We start from the raw sequence: 13,003 nt of genomic DNA on the forward strand, positions 1-13,003 counted from the left end.
AAAAAGTACAACAATTACACTGGGGCCCATCCTTCAGCCCATCCTTCATCCCATCCTTCATCCCATCCTTCATCCCATCCTTCATCCCATCCTTCATCCCATCCTTCAGCCCATCCATCAGCCCATCCTTCAGCCCCATTTCATTGCCTATTTGAGAAAATGATCCAGTGATTCTGGTGTCTGGATGACTCCCATGTCTGAAGCACTTCTCAGGGACACTGAGGGGAAGAAGGTCTGGCCATGAGAACAATCCTGAATGAAGATGTGAATGAGAAAGATATGGTTTCCTCGCTTGGCAGTACTATTATAGTGGAGGAGAGTAGCCTTACCAAAATGGACTGTTTCCAAGTGTCTTCCCACTCTTCTCCCCTCCTCCCTCTCTCCTCTCTGCCCCCTCTGGGTCCTCTATGGTGCCTGCCACTCCACGACACCTCCACCTGTCAACAGCTCCAGGCTGCAGCCCTGAAGCTGACACACACACATGCCCACGACGCCTGGCTCAGGAGCCTGCCATGGGGGTCCCGAGCAGCGGATCGGAGGGCTGGGGTGGTAGGGATGGAAGCTAGAGGGTTATTCCATTCAATTCAATTTCCTATACACTATTTGTACCCAGGGTGCAATTGAGCGGGTCTGAGAGTAAAAAATGCAGAAAACCAACAAGATACAACAATAATAGACTACTTTTACTCAATACATACTTTACAATAAGTGAATGGGCCTGAATGAACAGACATCAATTAAAGGGATAGTATAATTATTTTTTTTTATTGTAAACAATATTGTATACATAAAGAAGTGTTGTGACAACCGATACAGATAGTGTGTATGTCCATCCTAGAAGCTCCATCCACGTGCCAGGTTCAGGAGTGACAGACAGGGTTTCTCTCCAACACACACAAGGCTGAGCTATGGTCAACTGCCTGCTCTCCTCTAATAACCTGTTAGATAGTTGCTAACTGCTAACTGCACGCACACACACACACACACACACACACACACACACACACACACACACACACACACACACACACACACACACACACACACACACACACACACACACACACACACACACACACACACACACACACACACACACACTCACACACACACACACACATACATACATACACTGGTTGAGTCTTCTAAGCAAACAGAGGCAGTGAATGTTTTGTTTGGGCTCCAGAAATGCATTCTTTGTGTCTGACAGCTGTATGGAGATTTGACAGACAGGTGCTTTTGTTCCTCTGTGGCTTTGAGACTGACTCCCTGGGCATCCAGGACAGTGCCTGTATAGAAACAACAAGGGCCACATAGAAGATGCACAATGCAGCCGGGGTAGGGGGTCGGGCAGGGAGCAGAACGCCCCTGACCCCTAACGCCTACTCCTTTAACACAGAGGTCAAAGGTTAAGGATGGAAGTAGCATCACTCATGAGCTTGTCTCCATACTGGCAGAGCAGAAGAGGAGAGGATGACAGATCACAGGGGAAGCTGGTCTGAGGTTGCAGGCTATAAGGTTGTGGAAGTACAGCCATAGGAGAGAATGAAGGATGTTATCAGACGAAGGTACACGTTTCATGACGCCGATCTTATATTTGAGAATTGTCTATTGTGTGCTTTGGTGTAATTGTGTGTGATATGCATGTTGGTTTCATGATATGCATGAGTGAGTGAGTGAGTGAGTGAGTGAGTGAGTGAGTGAGTGAGTGAGTGAGTGAGTGAGTGAGTGAGTGAGTGAGTGAGTGAGTGAGTGAGTGAGTGAGTGAGCGAGCGAGCGGCTCCATGGGAAGGCAGGCAGGTGGGAGACACTAAGGTCAGCTTTAATGCATTTCTATTTGTCATGAAGAGCAGAAAGGAAGTGTTTTTCTCAAGCGCATGCATACTAACACACACAAGTATTCACTCCTATAAGAAGCCATTAGTGTGAGCTGGCCTTGATGACTTATTTATGGGGCCAACAGAGTGACGTGAGGGAGTGAAGAACCACAGACAAAGACCTGCTCCCCTTGACCATACAGTTTGGTCCATACAACACGCACACACACACACACACACACACACACACACACACACACACACACACACACACACACCAAAGAAGAGACAGCGAAATGCAGGCCGTTTGGAAACACCTTTTATTGGTTGTCTTTAGCCATGAGGGCTGCAGCCGCCACACCCCTCCAAGAGAAACCAAACCAAAAAGCCAACAACAGTCATCATCATCCTCGCCACATCCACCGTTAAATAAATACTTTTCTCTCATCGCAACCGTTAAATAAATATCTGTGACGCATCTGTAATATCAGCAACGGAAAAGAAATATGTGTGAAATGTATATTTAATATATATATAATATATTCATTTTGATAAATTTCTATGTGTCCATATATTCTCCTTAAATTCTTTTACAACATACAAGATGCCAATTGTACCAAAGCAATACTTACTAATACAACATGGGGAAGTTTAGTGGTTAACCTGTAGCCAGCATACAGCACCCTGGAGGGTTAGTTGTTATTCTCTAGAAATGCATGTACTGTACAGTACAGTACCTACACACTGAGCCCTTCCACTCAACATCTGACCACCTGGGAGAGCTCCACACGGGCTGGACTGTGGAGGAGAGACCATTGACCTGGGCCTTGCACAGTGGCCGTGAAGTGTGTGCGTGAGTGTGTATTTGTGTGTGTCTGACCGTGTGCGTGTGAAATGAATCACAGAGGAGATAGTGAAGTGGAGGTACAAATAACAGGTTTGGCCGATGGTCAGTGAGCTTCTCCTCCACAGTGAAAAACCTCTGAAACGGTTAGAAGTATTGACCAAGTCTGTGACTCAAAGTAAATGTTCAATATAATAGAAAATAATGATAGAAACAGTGATCATAATAAAAGGGAACAAAACGAGGAATCCACATACACACATAGGATATAGGATAACAGTCAGTATGTACATACAAAAATATAGCAAACAACTCGGATGAGTGTGTATGTGTGTAGGTGAATAAACGCACAGACACACATTACATACAGTAAAGCACACACACACACACACACACACACACACACACACACACACACACACACACACACACACACACACACACACACACACACACACACACACACACACACAGACATGCTTGACATGGCGTGTTACTTTTCACATCCCGGTTTTGGATATCAGTGCATAAGACAACCAGACCTCCCAGACTCAGTCCCTCCCTATCCCTTTATCCCTCCATCCCTCTCCACCTGTTCTTCACCTCCCCATGTTGCTTTGTTATGACCTCACTCCCACAGGTTAACATCAGTCTTCCTAACCTCCAGCCCCTTGTCCCCAATCTCCTCTGTCCCCTCCTTTTCTCCTTCCTCCACTTCCACAGATCTCTCGCACTCTCTCTTTTCCTCCGTTTCACCTTCCACATACACCTCCCTCCATCCCTCCCTCTTTCCCCATAAGAAGCTAATTGCCTCCTGATCAACTCAGAGGAGGAGGACTGGAACCTGTTAGTTCATTAAGTGGGTGGGTATGTGACATGGGGTCGGTGGGTGGGCCTGCCTGGGGTTTATCAAACAGGCCAGAGGAATCTGTCAAGAAGAGAAAAGCCCTGTCAAGGTATATACTGTCTGTGGTTGCATAATGCCTCGTGTTGTGGACGAAGTGGTAAGGATGGAGGACGGATCTGTAAAGAAAGTGATATTTCTTATCTGGCTTCCTGTCATCACTCCTGTGAAGTCCCTCTGTATTTTCGACTGTGGAGAAGCTCTGTCTCTTTGGTCCCTCTGCACGTGGACAGCAGCAGTCCAGATGGAGGGGGGAATAGAGGAGGGGGAGGAAAGAATGGGTCAGGGGAGGCTTGGGGAGGTTACTGAGGGAGGCTGGGGGATGGGTAGACTAGAGGCAGTGGGTAAGGAGGGGTGAGGTGGGGGAGATGAAGGCGGTGAGGGGTCGGGGAAGGCTGGCGTGGAGAAGAAACCTGACCAGACTCTGGGTCCTCTGAAGCAGCTGTGCTAAAAATAAAACAGGAGGCTTCTGCTGACAGCAAACAGGAAGGGGACATGTGCACACACACACACATACATACTGTATATACTGTACATACACAGGCAAGAACACACACCAACATACACGGACCCACATACACACTTACACGTAACCATCAGTGTACATACACAAACATGCGCGTGCATGCACACACACACACGTATACACAGACACACGTCCTACACACACTACCTGGTCATAACAGAGCCCCCTCCCCTGTTCATCTGACAGACAGCTGGGGAACACTACAGACAATCCACCGCTATATCTCATAGTGCCTTCCATATCAAATGTGCTTAATCACTTTAGATTCACCTGGTGCATCATGGTCCGTTTTTGGTGTGTCAAACAGTAATACATTTTTCAATTTCAGAGTTTTGTTCCACCATTAGGAAAGGGTCTTTACATCAGCCTCACACAAAATGTCAGCCATGGCTGCTCAATGACACATCTTGTATGTCCATTCAGTTGGTCGGCTCCAGGATGCCACTTCAGAGCGACAGGGAGGGAGGGAGGGGATGGAAGGAGGCACACCCTGTAGACTCCCTGTAGACCACCCAGTCTCTGTCTATCTCATGCCTAGAATATACATTTGCCAGAGACTCCTTTTATTAATGGCTGTGTTGGGATTTGTTCTAGTAGCTTACTCACTGTACTCAGAGTCACACATGGTCCGCTCTCTCTGTCTCTCTCTCTCCCTCACTAAGGAGGAAGTCCAATAAATAATAAATAGGTCAAGTCTAACAGAGCAAACCCCAGTCCATCACACAGCACAGTGAGGAACCCCAGTCCATCACACAGCACAGTGAGGAACCCCAGTCCATCACACAGCACAGTGAGGAACCCCAGTCCATCACACAGCACAGTGAGGAACCCCAGTCCATCACACAGCACAGTGAGGAACCCCAGTCCACCACACAGCACAGTGAGGAACCCCAGTCCATCACACAGCACAGTGAGGAACCCCAGTCCATCACACAGCACAGTGAGGAACCCCAGTCCATCACATAGCACAGTGAGGAAACCCAGTCCATCACACAGCACAGTGAGGAACCCCAGTCCATCACACAGCACAGTGAGGATCCCCAGTCCATCACACAGCACAGAAAGGAACCTCAGTCCATCACACAGCACAGTGATGAACCCCAGTCCATCACATAGCACAGTGAGGAAACCCAGTCCATCACACAGCACAGTGAGGAACCCCAGTCCATCACACAGCACAGTGAGGAACCCCAGTCCATCACACAGCACAGTGAGGAACCCCAGTCCATCACACAGCACAGTGAGGAACCCCAGTCCATCACACAGCACAGTGAGGAACCCCAGTCCATCACACAGCACAGTGAGGAACCCCAGTCCATCACACAGCACAGAAAGGAACCTCAGTCCATCACACAGCACAGTGATGAACCCCAGTCCATCACATAGCACAGTGAGGAAACCCAGTCCATCACACAGCACAGTGAGGAACCCCAGTCCATCACACAGCACAGTGAGGAACCCCAGTCCATCACACAGCACAGTGAGGAACCCCAGTCCATCACACAGCACAGTGAGGAACCCCAGTCCATCACACAGCACAGTGAGGAACCCCAGTCCATCACATAGCACAGTGAGGAACCCCAGTCCATCACACAGCACAGTGAGGAACCCCAGTCCATCACACAGCACAGTGAGGAACCCCAGTCCATCACATAGCACAGTGAGGAACCCCAGTCCATCACACAGCACAGTGAGGATCCCCAGTCCATCCCAACGAGCAGAGCCACAGTATGTACGCGATGCTGGCCCACAAAGTAAGAGGACGGTAGAGGCAGTATGCCCACACAGTAACACAGTAAGGTTAAGATTGGCAGTCAGTTCAGCAAAAAGCACCAGGCGGTTTTCAGGTTTCGGCTCAAGTCTCCACATGTACAGTAAAGTACAGTTACAGTAAAGCTTTTGGTCATTTCTCCTCAGGCAGGAGGAGAAGTATGGAAGGTACGTAAGGTGAAAGGTCACGGCAGGTAGGTCACGGATGGAGGGGGTGATGGCGTTGTCATGGCAACAGTGTTTGTTGTCATGGTAATGTTGTCACTGAGACTGCGTTGTCTAGGCGATGGCTGACTCCCGCTGCAGCCCTGTCATACAGGCTTTTCCAGGGACTTGCTGCAGAAGGGGGTGTGCCCAGGGTTGGGGTTGGAGGTGGAGATCTTACGGCACACGGTGTTGGTGTTGCTGCAGCGGCAGCCGGGGCGGGTGGCTCGGTCGTGGGCCCGCTGGCACAGGGCGAGGCACAGCCTGGCAGGTGGGTAGCAGCAGAGACAGGGCAGGCACAGCGCCAGAAGGCCCATGGTGCCCCAGCGGGTGCAGGCGTAGGTGGATGTGCAGGCGCAGGGCCGGTCAGCACAGTTGTCCTCGTCATCCTGAGTGGAGCAGTGGTAGAACAGGCCCTTAACGCAGCACAGACAGGTGCCATACTCCACAGCACTCTCAGCAGAGCAAAGGCAGCGCTGCCCACAGGCCCAGCAGGACGGCAGGCTTCGCGGAGCACAGCACTCCTGACACTTACACCTCCCACAGAGCTCACAGATAAACAGGTGCAAGCCCAGGTCCTCTCCCTCCACCAGGGCTTTACCCAGAGAAGCCTCAGGCTTGAGTTCTCCTTTAGGCTGGGAGCGCACCACCGAGGCCAGGCCAGAGTGGGAGGGCGTCAGGCCCACCAGGAGTCTCTGGTCGGAGGCAGCGCTGATCCGGGACATGGCTGAACTGGTAGTACTGGAGCGACTCAGATGGGTGAGGTGGGCGTGTTGCTGCTGGCTCTGGCTCCGGGGGAGAGGGTACCCCTGAGGGTAACCATGAGAGTAACCTTGAGGAGGGTATCCGTGGGTGATGGGGTAGCGGTCATCGTGGGCGTAGAAGAAGCCGGACTGGGAGGCATGATCCAGGGTCACAGGGCGCTCCACGTAGTCGTTGTTGGCGCGGATGGCGCGGATCTGGTCCAGGGAGAGGACAGACACCTGCTGGAGGTCCAGCCCATCAACGTCCATCCTGACTGGTGGAGGGCCATGACCCGGGAGAAGGTCCATCCTGGTCCTGGGAGAAGGAGCACCAGGGAGGGGGTCGGGACTGGGGTGGGGGGCTCGCACCTCTCACGGCACATCAGAAAGACCTGGAATAGAAGAAGAGGGTCATTTTAGAACATTGTTACATTTTATCTCACAACAAATGGAAAAAACATAGACTTCTTTACCCCTTAAAGACAACACATGAACCAGCTCAGTACTTTTTATTACCTTCTCGTTACCACCCACAACACATGAACCAGCTCATTACTCTTTATTACCTTCTCCTTACCACCCACAACACATCTGGGAAGCTGGAGATCAACATGAGCTACTTTCTAAAAGCCAGCCTCAATATTTCCCCTCCCTTGTTTGGTGGTGGACATACAATACAATGTACCTATACTGCACTCAGGTAAACCAGGTAAACCTGCCCTGAGCACTGTGAAGGAGTTATATAAACTGGACATAAATAGTCCCAGTATCCACATCCAAATGATTATCCACACCATCATGACCATTGAGATTCTCCAGTGCTGAGCGTATAACTATTATTAGCCAGCCAGGACCAAATGGACAAAGCCATTAGCCTGGCCTGTAATTTAGCATCTGTTCACTTACACAGCTCTCTGGCGCGTACACACACACACACACACACACACACACACACACACACACACACACACACACACACACACACACACACACACACACACACACGGCTGCTGGAGAAGATTGGCATCAGATTCGCCCGTCTGCCCGGCCGAAGAGGTTGACACACAGACAAACAGCAATGGATTGTGGGAAAACATTGCAGTGTGCTAGTTGCTAGGGGTGTCGATGAGGTCCTAGGTTGTCATGGTCCTTTTGTTTTGTTTCAGCCTTATCCTCCACAAACAGGAACAACGTGGATGTTGGAATGTAGATGGAAAACATTAGTATCCTGGAACTGACACACAAACATGTCCGCTTGTTTCATTACAGTGACATACTGTAGTAGGGAACATTTCTGCGTTGATAAAGTTTTTCCCTATTCAATTCTAATAATACAGTATGTGAGTTTTAGTGAAGATGTTGCACCTTCAAAAATAACCCCTGAAATATCTGTTATAACTACTACATCTAAGGACAACAGATTCAGCAGGATCTTCTGGTATGTGTTCAACAGGCTATTATTATGTCTGGAATTCTATACCCTAATATGCTGTATCTGGCCTTGGTTTTTAGGGCCTTTTTCTCCTCTCCTCCTCTCGCCGCGAGATAGAGAGGGAGATAGAGAGTTAGGGGGAGGGAGATAGAGATAGAGATAGAGAGGGGGGGTAATCAGGCCAAATGGAGAAGCATTTTAAACAGACAGCCAAATGAGAAGATTAGATGGAGGAGAAAGATTGGAGCATCAGGCAGACGAATGGAGGGACGGATGGAGGGATGGACAGAGGGACAGCAGACGTAGCCAGGAACGGAAATCCATAGTCAGGAACAGCAATTAGAGCTTGCAGAGTGTCTGCCCCCGGCTGGCAGTCTTCCGGGGAGCTGCCGGCAGAATTCCTGGCAGCGAGCAGGCACGCGGATGCTCTCGCAAAAGGTATGGTACCATCCAACCTCACACAGACACACTATGAAAACACACAGATTACACACACACACGTTTTGACACACTGAGAAAGACACACATTTACAGAGACTGAGACAGATGCACACAAAAGTGCAGAGCGACACACACGCACGCATACATCTACACACTCCCACAAACACACACACATTGCCACCCCAGTCCACAGCCATAAAGTGAAGATAAGGCATCCCAGGTCAGAAATATATGTTTTAATTAGACAGAGAAGGAAAGAGAGTTCCTGGAGAGTAATCACATAAAATAGAGTGTCATCCATCCACTACACAGATATCAGACCATCCACTACACAGATATCAGACCATCCACTACACAGCTATCAGACCATCCACTACACACCCATCAGACCATCCACTACACAGATATCAGACCATCCACTACACAGATATCAGACCATCCACTACACAGCTATCAGACCATCCACTACACACCCATCAGACCATCCACTACACAGCTATCAGACCATCCACTACACACCCATCAGACCATCCACTACACACCCATCAGACCATCCACTACACAGCTATCAGACCATCCACTACACACCCATCAGACCATCCACTACACACCCATCAGACCATCCACTACACACCCATCAGACCATCCACTACACACCCATCAGACCATCCACTACACAGCTATCAGACCATCCACTACACAGCTATCAGACCATCCACTACACAGCTATCAGACCATCCACTACACACCCATCAGACCATCCACTACACACCCATCAGACCATCCACTACACAGATATCAGACCATCCACTACACACCCATCAGACCATCCACTACACAGCCATCAGACCATCCACTACACAGATATCAGACCATCCACTACACAGCCATCAGACCATCCACTACACACCCATCAGACCATCCACTACACAGATATCAGACCATCCACTACACAGCCATCAGACCATCCACTACACAGCTATCAGACCATCCACTACACAGCTATCAGACCATCCACTACACACCCATCAGACCATCCACTACACAGCTATCAGACCATCCACTACACAGCCATCAGACCATCCACTACACAGCTATCAGACCATCCACTACACACCCATCAGACCATCCACTACACACCCATCAGACCATCCACTACACAGATATCAGACCATCCACTACACACCCATCAGACCATCCACTACACAGCTATCAGACCATCCACTACACACCCATCAGACCATCCACTACACACCCATCAGACCATCCACTACACAGCTATCAGACCATCCACTACACAGCCATCAGACCATCCACTACACAGCTATCAGACCATCCACTACACACCCATCAGACCATCCACTACACACCCATCAGACCATCCACTACACACCCATCAGACCATCCACTACACAGCTATCAGACCATCCACTACACAGCCATCAGACCATCCACTACACAGCTATCAGACCATCCACTACACACCCATCAGACCATCCACTACACACCCATCAGACCATCCACTACACAGCTATCAGACCATCCACTACACAGCCATCAGACCATCCACTACACAGCCATCAGACCATCCACTACACAGCCATCAGACCATCCACTACACACCCATCAGACCATCCACTACACACCCATCAGACCATCCACTACACAGCTATCAGACCATCCACTACACACCCATCAGACCATCCACTACACACCCATCAGACCATCCACTACACACCCATCAGACCATCCACTACACACCCATCAGACCATCCACTACACACCCATCAGACCATCCACTACACACCCATCAGACCATCCACTACACAGATATCAGACCATCCACTACACAGCCATCAGACCTTCTAATTGTTAAGAAAAGCCTGGTGCTCGGCTTTTTCCATGAGCTCATCCTGTAGAGTCGGCCAGGGCAGGGCTTAGGGTATAAATGTGTGGCCAAGCCCTTCACCACTGAGCCAGAGATGGACTCACGTCCATCTATGCAAAACCATGTAGACTGTTCTTGGTCTCATCACAGATCCCGTACACCAGGTCAGAGGATAGAGTGCAGGCTTTTGCTCCAACCCTGCTCTAGTTCACCTGACTTTAGGGCTATTTAGGGTCCTGAGGAGCTAACGGGCTACCATCAGATGTATTATAGTAGGGCTGGAACCAAACCCTGCAGATGGGTAGCCCCGGAGGAGGGTGGGCATCCCTGTTGTAACTCTAGACTGACGAGCCCTGATGAACTAACAGATAATCTGCTTTATTTCCTCTTGGATACATAACTTAATCTGCTCTGATTTCTCTTAAGGAGCTGTCTGTCTGTTGATTTCTGTGGTGTACTGTATGAATAAACATACATTGATTTCTTCATTGCACAATAATCAACATTAATCAACAAAATAACTTCTCTAGATCTAGAAAGCAAATGGTCCTCAGATAAGCTTTCTAAGAATGACAGCTGTGCAGAGTGGATACTGTTGACTCATTCCTACTTAGTCAACGTTTACATGTTGCATTTACAGCAGCATTAGAATTACTGCCTGTTCTTTCCCCCACTCAAGGGGTCGGAAGCCCTGTCTGTCCTTGAGGGAGCTGTTGCCTTGGTAACCATGTTTGGGAAGTCAACTCCCACTACCCAGAATCCTCCCCTCTCCCCCTCCCCCACAGGTTTCCACCCCACCCTACACCTAGCCACCAGCTGCTCCTGCCCCACTCCTATCCCCCATTCATATCTCCAGGGTACAGGGCAGGGCTGGGGTACAAGACTGGGGGTACAGGGCTGGGGTACAAGACTGGGGGTACAGGGCTGGGGTACAAGACTGGGGGTACAGGGCTGAGGTACAAGACTGGGGGTACAGGGCTGGGGTACAAGACTGGGGGTACAGGGCTGGGGTACAAGACTGGGGGTACAGGGCTGGGGTACAAGACTGGGGGTACAGGGCTGGGGTACAAGACTGGGGGTACAGGGCTGAGGTACAAGACTGGGGGTATAGGGCTGAGGTACAAGACTGGGGGTACAGGGCTGGGCTGAGGTACAAGACTGGGGGTACAGGGCTGGGGTACAAGACTGGGGGTACAGGGCTGAGGTACAAGACTGGGGGTACAGGACTGGGGCTGGGGTAAAAGACTGGGGGTACAGGGCTGAGGTACAAGACTTGTGGTACAGGGCTGGGGTACAAGACTGGGGGTACAGGGCTGGGGCTGGGGTACAAGACTGGGGGTACAGGGCTGAGGTACAAGACTGGGGGTACAGGGCTGAGGTACAAGACTGGGGGTACAGGGCTGAGGTACAAGACTAGGGGTACAGGGCTGAGGTACAAGACTGGGGGTACAGGGCTGAGGTACAAGACTGGGGGTACAGGGCTGGGGCTGGGGTAAAAGACTGGGGGTACAGGGCTGAGGTACAAGACTTGTGGTACAGGGCTGGGGTACAAGACTGGGGGTACAGGGCTGGGGCTGGGGTACAAGACTGGGGGTACAGGGCTGAGGTACAAGACTGGGGGTACAGGGCTGAGGTACAAGACTGGGGGTACAGGGCTGAGGTACAAGACTGGGGGTACAGGGCTGGGGCTGGGGTAAAAGACTGGGGGTACAGGGCTGAGGTACAAGACTTGTGGTACAGGGCTGGGGTACAAGACTGGGGGTACAGGGCTGGGGCTGGGGTACAAGACTGGGGGTACAGGGCTGAGGTACAAGACTGGGGGTACAGGGCTGAGGTACAAGACTGGGGGTACAGGGCTGAGGTACAAGACTGGGGGTACAGGGCTGGGGCTGGGGTAAAAGACTGGGGGTACAGGGCTGAGGTACAAGACTTGTGGTACAGGGCTGGGGTACAAGACTGGGGGTACAGGGCTGGGGCTGGGGTAAAAGACTGGGGGTACAGGGCTGTGGTACAAGACTGGGGGTACAGGGCTGGGTCATATGGCACATGTTGTCAGCACATTGTGAGAAAGCATAGATACAGTAGCATGAGGAAAGATACATGTTTGCTGGTCCTTCAGGTAGACCAGATCTGTTTCTTCAATACAATGTCCAGCCAAGACATCTCTCCTCTCCTCTCCTCTCCTCTCCTCTCCTCGGCTGTTCTGAGTTATACCTCCCTGCTGTATCTGCCTGGCTCTGGGAAGTCTGCTTTATGTGTTTGCTTCTGCTTTTATCCTCTGCGTTTGATGCAAACCCACCGGGACCCATTGCTCACTCCAGCATCATGGGCCGTGGAAAACACCGATAGAGAGAGAGGGAAGAGAGAATGAGAGAGAGAGAGAGAGAGAGAGAGAGAGAGAGAGAGAGAGAGAGAGGGAAGAGAGAATGAGAGA

The 13,003-nt window shown here is 50.4% G+C and overlaps 1 protein-coding gene across 1 annotated transcript in view; it reads right to left on the minus strand.

Moving 5' to 3' along the window:
* Positions 1-2,120: 2,120 nt before the first annotated feature.
* LOC135548521 (protein sprouty homolog 3-like) overlaps positions 2,121-13,003 on the minus strand; it is a 17,995-nt gene continuing 7,112 nt past the window's right edge. The window contains exon 2 of the mRNA XM_064978217.1: positions 2,121-7,200. Within this exon, the coding sequence (XP_064834289.1) occupies positions 6,173-7,117 (945 nt within the window). The 5' untranslated portion in view covers positions 7,118-7,200 and the 3' untranslated portion in view covers positions 2,121-6,172. The remainder of the gene's footprint in view (positions 7,201-13,003) is intronic.

This window comes from Oncorhynchus masou, chromosome 11, assembly GCF_036934945.1.
Source record: "Oncorhynchus masou masou isolate Uvic2021 chromosome 11, UVic_Omas_1.1, whole genome shotgun sequence".
In the NCBI taxonomy this organism is placed as follows: domain Eukaryota; kingdom Metazoa; phylum Chordata; class Actinopteri; order Salmoniformes; family Salmonidae; genus Oncorhynchus; species Oncorhynchus masou.